This window comes from Vanacampus margaritifer, chromosome 17, assembly GCF_051991255.1.
Source record: "Vanacampus margaritifer isolate UIUO_Vmar chromosome 17, RoL_Vmar_1.0, whole genome shotgun sequence".
Taxonomy (NCBI): domain Eukaryota; kingdom Metazoa; phylum Chordata; class Actinopteri; order Syngnathiformes; family Syngnathidae; genus Vanacampus; species Vanacampus margaritifer.
In genome coordinates, this window is record NC_135448.1 from 5,491,766 (window position 1) to 5,507,848 (window position 16,083).

A 16,083-nucleotide genomic window follows, 5' to 3' on the forward strand; every position below is an offset into this window, starting at 1 on the left:
TTTGATTGTCGTTTTAACTTTCCGATTGGTTGTAACTTGCACAGAACTGCAGTCAGTGATACCATCAGTGACTAGTGTTGTCTTAAACCAATCTCTGGGGATGGCAGGACAAAAATTTAGTTATTTTGTCTTGATGAGATTGCAAAAATGTCCAACAAACAAAAAACACACACATTGAAGCAGACAAAAACCCACACATCTGTGTTACAAATTGCAAATTATGAACATGAGAAGAAACACAATATATATATATTCAAACATAATATTCATTGACCAAAATAATGAATTAATCAATAGGCTAAAAAACTGTGGTATCAAGTAAAGTACAGTATAGGACTGGGTGAAGCTTTATCTGAGCAACAGGACACAGTTTGAATGTTGGGTGATTATTAGGGGTGTGCCAAAAAATCGATTTTCAATTAATACGATTCAGAATTGATTTTAAATGTCCCAAAATCGATTTTATTTAAATTCTTTTATACTGTCTTCCCTTTGTTTGTATGTTTCTTTATTGGGAGCGCTGTTCATGTTGTACCCGATTTGGCCACTTAGGGGCAGTGTGGTTCCACGCGGTCTGATACACTGTTAAGTTGTAGCCACATTAGAGAGTAGAAGGAAAAAGTCACGATCAAGTTATTCCAATAAAAGTCTTTTTTTTTGCAGCGTGGAGCCGTTCTTTTGAGTGTTAAAAGTGCCACGAGTAGAGCACTAATTAGCATTAGTGAGTCAGACTGGAGTAGATCATTACGATTGCTTGAACATCTATAAATTGAAGCAAAAATCAGTAAATCTAATCATTTTGAATCAAAAATCACTGTTAATCGAAAATCGATTCTGAATCGAATCACACCCAAAAATCGGAATCGAATCGTCCATCCATTTTCTTAGCCGCTTTTCCTCACAAGGGTCGCGGGGGGTGCTGGAGCCTATTCCAGCTGGCTTCGGGCAGTAGGCGGGGTACACCCTGAACTGGTTGCCAGCCAATCGCAGGGCACACAGAGACGAACAACCACACTCACAATCACACCTAGGGACAAAAAGTGTTCAATTAACCTGCCATGCATGTCTTTGGAATGTGGGAGGAAACCGGAGTACCCGGTGAAAACCCACGCAAGCACGGGGAGAACTTGCAAACTCCACCCAGGAAGACCGAAGCCCGGACTCGATCTCACGTCCTCTGCACTGGGAGGCGGACGTGCTAACCAGTCAACCACCGTGCTGCCCGGAATCGAATCGTGAGACATTTAAAGATTCCCACCCCTCGTGATTATTGCTACTTTGAACATTACTGGTGGCATCCCCCAGGGGTCAGTGTTGGACACAATCAATGACATGCAAGGTGTTAAACGTACTGAAGCATTGTTTGCAGAAATCACAAACACTTTTGGTTCTGACAGTGAAGCTCTTAAAACAGAATTAATCAAATTATATATATGTATGTATGTGTGTGTGTGTGTGTGTGTGTGTGTGTGTGTGTGTGTGTGTGTGTGTGCGTGTGCGTGTGCGTGTGCGTGTGCGTGTGCGTGTGTGCGTGTGTGCGTGTGTGTGTGTGTGTGCTGTGAAAGTTAAAGCTTTAACTCAAGAGTTAACACTTTGAAGCTTACAAATATATTCATTAAAAGAGAGGAGGGTTACGCTTCAGTATGAATCTGACAAAAGTAATTATAAAACAAATGGGAAAATTTAGCCAATTAAAATTAGACTTTTCAATTGTGGCCAAACAGAATTATTTCACAAAACAATCTCATCAAACAGGCCTGGACAGAAATGATGGTAACCTTTGAAAACAGAAAATAATTTGACCATAGGAAATTGTTCAATCAAGGTGTGTCCTCTAATTAGCATCACAGCTGTCTTGAAACTTGTAATCAGTGAGTCGGCCTGTTTATAGTTTTTTTACAACACTCAATAATATGGCACAGTTTGCAAAACCCTCACTTCAAGTACCAATTGCTCAGCCCAATTTGCCACATCTAAACACTCCCTTATCGGCATTAGACTCTGACTTTCCTTCTTTACACCCTGATGTCAATTACACATCACCTTGTTGTCAAAGCTGTACACACGATAGTCAGTTGTTGCACCCCCCCAAATGAAATCTCAAAGCATCAACACACAACTATGCAAATCTCTAAACACCCAGGTCTGGTGAGCAATTTCTAATCAGGAGAACTGTAGGGCCTTGAGCCTCTGTTTTGTTTGGTGAACATTGAACAATGGACAACGGCAACCAGAGAGTGAGAGGGGTAAGAGTGAGAGGAGGAAGAGCAGGAGGAGGAGGCGGCCAAGGAAGAGGAGGTCAAGGAAGAGGAATAGTGGGATACAGAGGACAAGAAGGCAATAAATTCTGATCAGATTCAGGCCACTTGGTGAGGTGTAATTCCTCCTGTGGGGTGTTTGAGGCAAACGTATAACAGTTTAACTTTTTTTTCTTTCCCCTTTTCTTTTTTTATATGCATTTTCATTAGAAATGCCTGTGCACTAAAACACTGTAAATAAAATTATTATTATAATAATTGTGTGATATTTTATGCTTGACGAAGTGGGCCAATACACCCAGTTTCCAAAAAGAAAAATTGGTCGTTCTCATGAGGCATTGCCATTCACATTGTGTGTTGCATTTTTATAATTGGGTTTTCAATTTTCCACTTCAGTGTGCTGTGAATGCTTGGTAGTGTGCAGCAAATGCTGAGCTTTGTGTATCAATTGACTGGTATGTGTGTGCCATTCAAGAATGTGGCTGTGTGTACCAAATGAGAACACAAGTTCCATTTTGTGAACAGGTAAGAGATTTGATGACAAAGAGTCATCTTAAAAAGGGAGTGTCAGGTCTAGCATTTTGTGTGTGAGGTTTTCAGGTTTGTGTGTACAATTTGAAGGAATGCGTTAGTGTTTTGAGAAACGTGTGTTACGAACTATGAAAAACTGTAAAGGAACAAGTAGTCACTGTGCTGTTTGGTGACTGTTGACATTATTAACATTTTCATTGTTTTAATTTACATTTTACATGTTTTACATTTCATTATAGATGTGTTGATGAAGGTGTAATTATGTTGACCTGATATAACCTGTGTGAGTAATGCTTTTGACATTCTTGCTATCTTTTCTACTGTTTTCCCAGACATGAGAAAGTTAAAATGTTTCTATGTTTATCTAAGAAGTCTAGTTGCTGTTCATCAGAAATCCGGTTTTCAAAAGTTCAAGGACGATCTAGTTTACTGGGAAAATGCAAACTCATTCTGTACCTCACGGGATGACAGAGGCGTTCTCTCATGTTTTGAATAAAGAGGCTGTGTGGGCAAAATAAGACACACACATTGGATGACACTGCTTAGGTGATATGCAATTGTGCGACCAGAGATCTCTGTAATAAATTCTCCTTGCAAGGACCCTCTTCACCAGAATCTCATCTTGGAATTATTTGAACACGCAAAAGATTACAATCAATGGTAATTCCTTCATGACCTAGTGTGTCCCACACTAAACATGGATCAAGAGAAGTGAAGTAAAGAATTATTTTTTAGAAAGAAATATATAGACAAGGAACAATAAAGGTAAAGACTATAAAACCATTTCCAAACATTGTTTGATTGCAGTGATCGCCTCGAAGGGTTGTGCAACAAAATATTAAATTAAGGGTACCATAATTTTTGAATAGGCCTGTTTCATGAATTAGTTTGGTAATTAGGTTGACTGGTTAGCACGTCCGCCTCCCAGTGCAGAGGACGTGAGATCGAGTCCGGGCTTCGGCCTTCCTGGGTGGAGTTTTCATGTTCTCCCCGTGCTTGCGTGGGTTTCCTCCCACATTCCAAAGACATGCATAGTAGGTTAATTGAACACTCCAAATTGTCCATAGGTGTGACTGTGAGTGTGGATGGTTGTTTGTCTCTGTGTGCCCTGCGATTGGCTGGCAACCAGTTAAGGGTGTACCCCGCCTACTGCCCGAAGGCAGGTGGGATAGGCTCCAGCGCCCCCCGCGAACCTTGTGAGGACTAAGTGGTTAAGAAAATGGATGGATGGATGAATTCTGTTGAACTTATTCAAGTTTTGTCTGCCGAGAATCAAATCGGTTGCGTTTACGCCCACAAAGCGCAAATACACATCTATGAAAATACCAAAAGAAAGAAAACTCCACCCCATGAGCACATGGACTGCATTTTGCGCAAATCTTACGCAGGCCATGAAAATAGGCCCTTAATTGTACTGTGAAGTGGAATTGTTCAATTTGAGGAAGAGGGAAACTGACAAATAGCAAAAGAATGCCACAAGATATTTCTCTTCTTCTGTGTTTTATTGTGGTTTGACAGTACAAAGTATCATATGGTTGATTTACAGAATCACCAGTGCAGTTCTGACACACTTGCTTATATTTACAAAAGTCATGCAAAAGCACAGGTGGCAAATCCAGGTCCAGAAAGTAAAAACCCTGCCTCCCTAGCTCCCTAGCAGGTAAACGAGCTAGCTAGCATCAGGGGCTAAAGCCAAACTGTGGCAGGGTTTTTACTTTCTGGACCTGGATTTTCCTCCTCTGTGTAAAAGGCCAAATAAAAACAGGATGCAGTCAGAAGCATGACTGGCTGGTGGAGTCTCAACACATTTTTTTTTCCACAAACACGCACAAGAGCACACACACTTTCTTTCACTCTTCACAGCAGTCTCAGACATGGCTCAAATAATAATTCACTCAATTGTATTGTGCAGATTATTGCATTCAGTGGGACACGTTTTAAATCAGCAATTGTACAAATAAAAAGAGCGTAGGCTAGCTCTGTTAATACTTTCTCAATAAACAGCATAAAGTTCCAAACACAAATTGCTCTTATACAGTGTACACAGTTTGATTATAGTGATAGCAAAGTTCAGTGTAAGATGCACAAACTGATTCTCCAGAAAGAGGCATTTCAGTTGGTGTGGTAACAAGAGAATATCTTTAACAAAACAAAAAAAATCACATTAAATTAGCATTGCCGCGTATTTACAGGTAAAACCCAAATGAAGGTCCTGACTAGACTGATGTTGGTGGCCGTTTCACAGGAACGCACTGGGGTTCGCTCGGGGGTCCTTCTGGTTACGGTAGCGGTATGTGAGCCACACACCCAGAATCTGAAAGGAGGACACAATGACAACCATCAGTAAAGCATCATGTGCTTGTGAAAGTGTTTTTTTGTGTGTGTATACAATTGAATGTCCCTGAGTTTCTACAACAAAATTCGAAATTAGACCAAACATTTCAGGGGTCCATTTCACAAAGCATGTTCAACAAACACCGAGACTAACCCTGAACAGGCCAGAGAATATGGCTGCATCCTTTAGTCATTTCATTATTAATTCATAAAATTGAATTAAAATTTAAAAGATGTACTGTGCTGTAAAAAAACAAGTGTGATATTGATTTGTGTCAAGGTCATTTTTTTTGCCACTAGGTGGCATTATTGCATTTGTAAGATGTTGGTGACAGCTTTTCATATTGCTTATCTTTAACATGAAGTAACTTGTGAAATTCTGCACATTTTTATTCTGAAATTGTAAAATACAACTTGACCTCAGTCTCCACAAATATATGCATTATTATTACATTTATTACTGCTAAATTTTGACATGGACGTGCCTGCTGTGTTGTGACTGGAATTCCCCCAGTATAGGCTTTCTGAGTAAGGGGTGGTCGTTAATTTTTTTTTTTGTTATTGTTAAAGGAACTTTATATTAACCCAAATTTAACGCACAAATTTCGACACCCCTATTATAAATAAATAAAATATATAAATGTTATGTGGGGATTTTATTGTATGTTGAAGTGAGTTGAGGAGCTTCATGTAGTGTTTTAATGCTGTCTTAATGTCAATGGCATTTATAGGCAATTATAAACCTTTTTAAGGAATGTGTTAATTGCAGGGATTCACTATTACAATTAATAATGTCAATTATACAATATATGTCTGGACAAATTATTTCAAATACAAGTGGTATTAATGAAACAATTAGTTTTGAAAGTCAACAAACTCTGAATTTCAAGGTTCAAGTGGACCGTAATAACTACAGACAGCTTTATTCCTGTTACTGCTGAATGTTGGTCAAAGCTCACCTCAGTGAAACTGAAAAAGAGCCCAGTCCCTCCTACAAAACGCAGGACTTCATCTGCGTGTTCCTGGATCTTATCGGCACATGGCAAACAGGAGTGATTGGGAAAACAGGCCTGCAGGAGAACACAAGAACAAGCATTCACAAAGATGATAGCTGACCCGAGTCAACGGGTGTTTATGATTTCACAAGCGCACCACGCCGCAAGTCTTTGATATGATATTGCCCAAACTACTAGAAAGGTTCTGCTATGTTGGAGGAGCAAGAAGCCAACGTACGGCATCACAGGTGGCGTTGAGGTCAACCTGTCGAAAGCCGCAGCAGTTGAGGCTCTTTTCCACGTCCTTCTGGGTGCTACGGGAGTTATTCCAGCCGACCTCTAGCAAATGATCCTGGGTGAGCACATCAGTAATGTTTTACATTAATGATATGCTAAGTCAGACAGATATCAAGTAAAAATAAAATAAGCACATTAAAAAAAACTGCAAAGCCTGAACCATGGAATATATGAGAGAAAATTCAGATTATTTTTGATATTGTTGATCCTTTTGAACAAACAAAAACAATTAAGAAAAAAAAATCAACTTCCACATATGACTTTTGATTTGTATCATATTTGGTACATTTAGTCATAATGCTTTAAATTCGTAAATTTATAACTGTCAAAAATATATTAATTAGGGGTGTCATCAAAATTAGTATGTTAATTTTGAGTTAATTTAAAGTTCCTTTAACGCTACTAATTTTTTTAAAGTGCGACTTAATGACTGGCCCTTACTTGGAAAACCTGTACTGGGGGTATTCCAGTCACAACGCAGCAAACACGTCCACGTCAAAATTTAGCAGTAATAAATGTAATAATAATGCATATATTTGTGGAGTCTGGGGTCAAGTTGTATTTTACAATTTAAAAAATGTGCAGAATTTCACAAGTTACTTCATGTTAAAAATTAGATAGCTCTTAATATAAAAAGAAAAATGCACTGAGCTGTCACCAGCGTCTTAAAAATGCAATTATGCCATCTAGTGGCAGAAAAATAATCAACACAAATCAATATCACACTTTTTACAGTACATACAGTACAGTAGATCTTTTTAATTTTAACTCAATTTTATGAATTATTATAAAATTACTGTATCAATGCCTAAAAAATGCAGCCATATTTCTATTAGTTTAATTTTTTTCCACTTTTATGTTAACAAGAGTATGAAACTTACACCCCCTATATAATAATAATAATAATAATAATAATAATAATAATAATAATAATAATAATAATAATAATAATAATAATAATAATAATAATAATAAACAGACATATCAAACATATTAGTATTTCAAAAAATCCGTAAGAACATTTCCTATTATTAGTAAGTATAGGTGTCTCTCCTTTCTCAATAAGCGAAGTGCGCATCTCGGCAGCGCAGTGAATTATGGGTAGGCCGGCTGGTAGCCTGCTACCAACTTGTCATTGAAAACTAATGGAGTCTAACGGGGGAAGCGCTGATTTGGACCATTTCAACTGTTGGAAAGTTTATGTTTTTTTATTGAATCTATTTTAAACATGCATAGCATGTCCTTACTGCCCTCTGCCGGGACACGACAATTAAGCCTATTTAAGTGCTTATTATTTGACTGAATGTGTGCACTTTACCGGGAGTTGGACCCAGGACACAACACCGGGACGCAATCAAGAGACGGACGGGTAGGAGCTTTCTTCACTGAAGGTTGAAGCAAGTTCTTAAATGACTGTCACTCCATTACGTAAGTCCGCTAGCAAGCTTCGTGGTGCTTCCGTCTGTTCCCTTGCTTTCAGGATATTGACAAAATAAATGTGTAAAAAATAAATCAATTTTAGCCTCTTATACGTCCGTTTGGATATTTCTTTTCTGACTGGAAATTGGGAAGAGTGAACAGAGGTTTACAAGCGTACACTTCCAGCTTCTCCAGCTTTGCAATGGTGTTTTTTTTTTGCAGATAAACTCCATTAGGACAGTTAAAAATGGCACCAAGTGTACCTGTTGTTTTGTCACTTAAGGCTGAAAGTCGTTTAAACAATGCTAGCTAGCAAGCTTTAAGGTGTGCAGTTACGCAAACACTTTCAACGCTCCATTCGCCGCCATTCAAATGACGGCTTTGTTTGGTAGTTTGTTTGTTTTTAAACTTGATTTTCATGCATGCGCAAACTTAATGTGCACTTCGCTTACCGTGGCGATCTTGCAAAGTCGCTGGAAAAGCCATCAACTGGTTGATTACTGCCCTCTAATGGATTATCTGTGCAATGTATGTGTCAGGTCACATACGTCAGGGTTTTAATGGGAAAACAAATCTTATACTCATGAAATAGAGGGCTCAAAATATCTTGCTTTCCATATGATACGTTTAGCTTTATAGTTAATGTGGTATTTTGATATAAAAAAAAGGCACCAATCACTTAGGCAGTCAAATTACAAGGCACATATGGACAAACAACCACTGCTTTTGGAATGTGGGAGGAAGCCAGAGTGTATGAAGAAAACCAACACAGGCACAGGAAGAACACGAGAACTCCACACAGGAAGGCTGGAGCCAAACCTCAGCAACTGTGAGGCAGACGTAATAACCCCCGAGCTCACTGAACTACCGCCAGAACATTTGTATTTTCTTATTGGCTGATGCGTTTTTTAAATTATACTATCTTTAAATTTCACAACTGAAATAAAATGGTAGCTATTTGGCAAACTCCCACAATAAAGCAAAACTGCGTTATTTAACGTTTTTGGCAGTCAAAGAGTTTTAATGAGAGCCCCTTGAGCGCTTCCACTTTTTCATTTGCATTTTGGTGGCCGTGCTAAATACTTTAGCTAATGTTAGCACTATTGCTATCAACAGTTTTAAACAAATAAACACTTACCACTATCTCCGGGTGACTACAGATCTGTACAGGACGCCGTGTGTGACTTTGCAGTCCGTTCCCAAAGCCGATTGGCTGGTGCGAAGAAATGTATTTAATTTTAAACGTTAGTGAATATGTGAATGTGCCGATTTTAAGTGCGCCACACCGTGTCCCGCTCCAAATAGCTTACAAATGCATCATCCGCACCACACGCATTCGTACCCACCGGTACAAAGTACTGTACATTGACTATAAAGTGCAATTGCACCGCCAGAAAATGCTTAGTTGGTCACCCCGCGTTTGGTGTTTAATGTACCATTCGCCAACATGTCTCTGATGTCTGTGGTGTGGACAAATTAAATTTTTTATTGTGCTTTGTTAAAATGCACGTGTTAAATAGGCCTAAATATTTTTATAATAATATTATAATTTTAATTAATTATAATAAATGCAGTGATATTAAAACATTTACATAATTTTTTTTTCGCCGTTTTGGTTTTCGGCCAAGCATTTCTCATTTTCGGTTTCGGCCAAAAAATGGCATTTCGGGGGTATATATATATGAGCACTACATGTCTAATCTGTACTTATACGTATTGTTTGTACAGTAATGAGAGGAGTAAAATGGTCGCCCAGTCTCTTCAACGGCTTGCACTGGCGTGTATGGGCTATCCAGTAGTATATACAGATCAGTGAGACAAACACAGGAGAAGTGACAATGGCGGGTGATTCCAGTACAACAACATCACGCAAAATATGTTGCTGTAAAAGTTAAGAAGGTTGCACAAAACAACTATGACATGGCTATCCGACATTGTTGACAGACTGGCGGTTCGCGCGCAGTCACGCGAGAATTGGAGCTACGTCCTCAATAGGGATGGGAATTGATAAGATTTTTATGATTCCGATTCCGTTTTCGATTCTGTTTAACAATTCGATTATTTATCGATTCTCTTATCGATTCTTTTTTTGGAAAAAAGATGAATAAACCTAGATTAGCATCCTTTTTTTATGTCTTAGTTGTATCTGTAAACAAGAGACATGTTTAAAAGTAACATTGCCTCACAAACCCAAATGTGAAGTTTTAAGGTGCACAATCGAGGACTCCTCAATGGGGTGCCATGGGGTCCCCAGAAAAAAGAGAAAAGAAAGACAGAAAAAATATGTGAAAATATACAAAACTACATTAAAAAAAAATCATCTTCTGTAGAAATGTACAAAATACATTTTGGATTTTTTGACAATAATGTCCAACTCCAGTAACATTTCAACACTAAGATGAACTCTGAGCACCCAAAAACTCCTCCTCCCTGTCTCAGTCAAAACAGACGCCGCCAGTAGACTGATGTGTGACTCCCGTGAGTAAGACGTAAGTCAGTGTGGTCGTATGGAAGTAGCGAGTGTTGCTTGAAGTCATGGTTCGTTCTGTTCATCTTTGCACGTTTTGCAACCTTGAATGAACCCTTTTGGAAAAAACAACACAAGACTTGCGGGCCGCGGTGTTTACCCTCGCAAGCCGGCGCCATTTAGCGAGATACGGGCTTTAACATTAACAGTTACTAGGGGTGTTAGAAAATATCGATTCGGCAATATATCACGATTTTACAATTCTTGAATCGATTCGATATGCGGCCGAATCGATTTTTAAACATAAATTTTTTATGGGAATATATACAACAAAACGTCTTACTTAGGGTTAGGATTTACACATTAAGCATGGAAGAATGTTATATTAATGGAACATTAAGCCTTAATATATTATTTCAGTGCTGTTCAAACATGAAACAGACTGTAACCTGAATTTTCAGATAAATAAATACAATTTCATACAAATCTTACAGTATACATGTACAAGTTTACTGATTTAGTATTTTCTAAATTTGAGTTAAAAAAATCGCAATCATCAATTTATAGATCCGTATCGGGATTAATCGGTATCGAATCGAATCGAATCGAATCGTGGCCAGGTGCTAGGCAATTCACACCCTTAACAGTTACTAACGGCACGTTTCACATAAAGGCAAATTGTCGCTAATATATTACAACCAGTACCTGGAGTGTTGATAGGAGAACGCTTGCATTGCTGGCGGGCGTATCTGCTGTGTTGATTCCACCGGGACGCCGAAGCGCTCACACGATGTGTTCAAATGCTCTTGCATAGTGGTAGTGTTTCCTCCCTTAGACGAAATATCCAATTTGCAAAAATTGCAAGTTGGCCTGTTAGCTTTTTTTGGAAGATGTCAACAAACTTTCGAGTGTGGCGACATGTTTGTTGCTCGGGGCGCACGGAAATGTCGTCATCGTCCCACACAGAACCGATAAGAAAATTGTTAGCAATAACGGGAAACGATGCCAAGGAATTGAAACACTGGGAGCCGGTTCTCAACAAGAACTGTTTTTTGATTCCCATCCCTAGTCATCAAACTGGAGGAGTATCCCGCATATGGTGTCCACATTGAAACGTACGTTTTGAAATCTTTTTCCACTCTGGAGCCCGGTTCCAAAAGTGATCGGTTTCAAGCTCCGAAGCGGCCACAGAATTGGCCTTTGGACTTATTATTTTCATCTCACCTGTTGCTCTTTGTTGATAGCCAGACAGGCACTGGAAACTGAGAACTGCACGATAAACACCATGAATAGGATAATCATGTACTAAGAATCGGAGTCAAGGAACAAACCCATTCTTTTACACAGTACAAAAGCATCCTGCTTGACATACAAGTGTGGAAAACTGTATCTGTATTGACTTCAATGAAGTGCGCAGCCTGATACAGAGCACAGCTCTTAGCACAGAGTGAAATTTGATCCTGCGCTAGGTCATATTGCACAGCTACAATTAATGGAAACATTTCCAAAACACTGGAGTACAAAGAGCATCCAGTGTTCGGAAAACATGTTTGGTTAAATACAAAATGTTTTCAATGGCAAAAGGAATCTTCTTAAAGCCTTTGAACTCAAATCAGTTTGGCAGCCAATCACAGACAGAGGCTGGTCCAGACAGTAAATACCCTGCCACAGTTTGGCTTTAGCCCCTGGTGCTAGCGAGCTAGCTATCTACCTTCCTATCTCGTGAGCTAGTTTACCTGCTAGATCCCTAGCAGGTAAACAAGCACCATAGGAGCTAGCTAGCTAGCACCTGCGACTAAACCAAATTGTGGCAGGGTTTTTACTTTCTGGACCTGGATTTGCCACCTCTGATCACAGATCCTTGATTCATAGTGCCTTTATGCTAGCTATGCTAACTACTTGCTGAAAAAGGCTCTGTTCTAAATATACATTTCACTAAATAAGAGGATATTATTATTCAGTATATGTGGCTTTAGGTCCACTCCCCCAATCTATACGTGATGTCATGTTCTTCTGTCAAAACTACAGTTGTTGAGATGACGTGAAGAGCGCCGCCAAATTTCTCCAAGTCACAATTAGGGCCTACTCAACAACCAATTTCCCGAAAAATGGAATTCCCTGGAATATGTCATAGTAAGGAAGCAAAGTAACAATACAGTGAAGTGCTTTCTTACAAGACAAGCTTTGTATAGGGAAATGGCATTTTGTGTGCTTGTCATTCCATTCCAATCGTGACACAGAAGAAACTATTTTGTGTTAACCAATAAACATACTAGCGTGTTGTATCCCAACAAGAGGGTTCCAAAGTAAGACACACCCTTGAACTGAAAAAATTTCAATTTGAGAGCGGTGTTGTGATTATAAGTCAGAAGGCACATCTACAGTAAATAAAAAAAAAAAAAAGGGATGGATGGCGGAGTAATTTCAGAGTGCCAACAGGCCAAACAGCGGGAAAAGCATCCTTGTACTTCCTGGTTCTTGGTACGTCTAAATATGGGCAAGCTTGTACTACTGTCATCCTTGTGAGGCCTGACTCCCTTTTTGGACCAAAGGTGGAGACAACATGCAGGGTGCCAGTCATGTAAAGGATACAAAGAAGAGAAGGACTTGGTGGTGCTTCATCGCACCGATGAGGCCAGCTAGAGCCACAAAGAAGAGGAAGACGCCCACTCCTATGACGCCACCCACCACCTGGAAACTGGAGACCAGACCAAACCATTTCCCCCATGCTGCGATCCCGATCATCAGCAGGCTCACCATCTGCAGGATAAAGGGACAATTGCAGTCCAAACCATTGTGAATGCTCTTTGACGATTTGGAAATCATGCAATGATTCTTACTGAAAAGACGGGAACAAATCAAACACCGTTGAGGTCATGCAATCTGGAATTTGACCCAGATTTTCATGAATAATATGTTAGCAACGAAGCTGCATTATTTGCACCTGCGTTCATCAATAACATTATGGCTTTTTTTTGGGTCACTTATCAGTAGAAAACAAAACTTATTATCTAAGCAAGCAGTTTCATATCGTTGTTTAAGGGACAAAATTTGGATTTTGCACCTCAATAGAACACATTGAACAGTAAACATGAGAATCACACAGTTTGTCGTTTTTCCGAACTGGTTTAAAAAAAGAAAGAAAAGACTTCGCTGGACTGGACAGACGCATGTTAAGGGCGCCATAACACACTCATGTCACCTATACAAGGGACGTAGAAGGTTGATCAGATAGCTAGCAACAAGCTTCGCTGGCTACTAGTGTGGCTAAAGACGTTGCGGACTTGCTCTTGAGCCAATAATCATATCTCCATGGCAGAAAATAAGCCACACATCTGACATGTATTGTTCTTATGAAGGGATGACGAGGAAAGACAGAGGAGCCATGCTAATAACTAGGCTAACCTAAGACAGACACAGCTAAGGCAGCACACAGCCATTTTGACCTTCTACCGTCCTCTGGTGTCGACTGGAATTGATATCAAAGTGTCCTCGGGCTTGCATTGCAAACGCACGTGTTTTCTGGGTTTGGTCACGTGACGTTTACAATGCGAGCCCAACTTCATTGTCCCAATTTCTTCCAAATTGGGGTTAGCATTTATCGTAACTTCTTTTTCTTTTCCATTTCATTATGCATTCACTTCTGAGATAACAAAAATGTAATGCACTTGTAATGTCGCATGAGGTGAAAAGCCTTTAAACTAGAGGCTTTGTGAAATGAGTTCACTCAATCAGTTCAGTTAGCTCTAAAAATAGCATTCAAAGGTAACACAAGCAATTGCAAGTCACTTTAAGTAAATATTATGTAACTTCTAAAGAGTGTCTTTCTGGATGTCTCACACATTACCATGGAACTGCAACATTTTGAACAACAAAACAAAACATGGCAAAGTTAGTAAAAAAAAAAAAAGGTGATAGCAACAATAGATTCTGAAAGAGATAGAGGTAGCATTGCAACAAATTTGTCCCATTGCAATGTGGCTAACCTAACAATAAGGCTGGATTTCCACTACACAATTCTTATTTTACTCTCCCATATATCCTGATTTGTCTGTAAAAAAAATATGTAACATTCTTGTTTCTTAGCTGTTACATTTGTTCCCCAAGAACAATAATAATGTTTATAAGTGAATTTGACCTGTGGTGTGTAGAATTATCTCAAAGCGTCAACAAACCTTGTTTATATCCCAACATAAAACCATAAAACCAACCAAACATTAACTTCCTGACATTTTATTGCAAATACATGAAAGGACCCATTTTAATTGTATTTCTTTAATTTTAAAACATGTCAGTGTGACCCACAACAACCTTCTGCTCTATTGCATCATTGTGTGTCAGTGTTCCAGGTGAGGGTTCCCAGGCCTGCACCTTACTCACTCATAAGCAGGTGCAAGGTCCACAACAAGAGTTCAGGTTAAGTCATAATGGAGCTCCCTTTGAACCGAGCAGCCAAGTGGCACGGTAGATACAAACGTCATGCAGCTGTTAATTATCTTCCCGTCGTGTTGACTTCTCAAGTTTTTCTCGGTGGATCAAGCTTATTGCAAGTCACGTGCCAATCAAGATTCTGATGTGATTTGTAGCAACTGATCCGACCTGCATTGACTCTTTCAAGCAAATTATATAGAAGATGAGATTACAGGCAAAGATAAAGACACAGGACATCCTCTGGAAATTCAGTAAAAAAAAAAAGGGCGATGGGAGGAAATTACCTAAAACGCTGATTCTGCTACTGTACTGTGACAGCAAACAAGCTGCCTTTTTTTCTTCTTTTTTTGCTTCTTTAGTTACACTGAGCATCTGACAAGGTTCTGTCGTGAATAATTCATTTAGCAAGTGTGTGGCCTGATCACAAGACGTTTTCCATTCCTACATTTACGCCTTCCCAGGAGAGGAAAAGGCATATCGTTTGAAACGTCATCGATTTCGTAAAGACATAATCCATATGGTGCAATGTGCTTTGTTGGATACTCACAACATAGAGGATGTTGAGCGCGCACAGGGAGTGTTTGGAGCAGGTGAATCCAGCGCAACCCATTTTGGACAGTAGATCAAACTAATATAAATAAATAGGAGGAACAATCTTAAAATAGAGAAATATTTAAAAATATATTCTATATCAGAAAAAGCCCAATTGTCTACGGGGAATATTTCAGCAGCGATGGGAGGCAATCCAGAAGAACATCCAACATAGAAACGATGGTCAGCGTTACGTCGCCTTAAAATGGGAGTGAATGGGAGAAGACAAGAAACGGAAGTGGCACAGTTACTTTTCAAAATAAAATATTGAAACAAAATATATATATATATATATATATATATATAGAGAGAGAGAGAGAGAGAGAGAGAGAGAGAGAGAGAGAGAGAGAGAGAGAGAGAGAGAGAGAGAGAGAGAGGACATAATCATCCAGCTGAAGTAGTTTCTGTAAGGGTTTAAATGTTCATGGTCCAAAATAATCTTCTTACAAAGCTTTATATAAAAAGTACGATATGTCACACCTTGAAAACAAGACAAGATTAAATCATAATTCTACTGATTTTTGTTGTAAGCTTAATTTTATTCATTCAAATATATCTGTTGTGCATTTACATGAATGTAACCCCCCTACCCCCATAATATAGTACATACATTTTCCCGTCAAATAGAGAGTTTTAATTTTTTCAAGATAGAGCGTATTTCCGGTTGTAATGCACGTTAACTCGACGCCCTGATAGCGTATGACTTGAACAGGGCGGAGCATCCAGTCCGCTTACTGGCGACCCGACAGGCCTTTTATTG

General features: G+C 39.1%; 1 protein-coding gene across 1 annotated transcript; it reads right to left on the reverse strand.

The window, feature by feature from the left end:
• Positions 1–4,272: 4,272 nt before the first annotated feature.
• On the reverse strand, positions 4,273–15,544 carry tspan13b (tetraspanin 13b). Its single transcript, XM_077549240.1, has 6 exons — positions 15,280–15,544; positions 12,894–13,061; positions 11,526–11,606; positions 6,357–6,470; positions 6,083–6,193; positions 4,273–5,103 (listed from the first exon to the last, which is right to left on the reverse strand). Exons 1-6 carry the CDS (start codon positions 15,340–15,342, stop codon positions 5,029–5,031), a joined length of 612 nt encoding a protein of 203 aa, XP_077405366.1. The 5' UTR covers positions 15,343–15,544; the 3' UTR covers positions 4,273–5,028.
• Between the last annotated feature and the right edge of the window lie 539 nt (positions 15,545–16,083).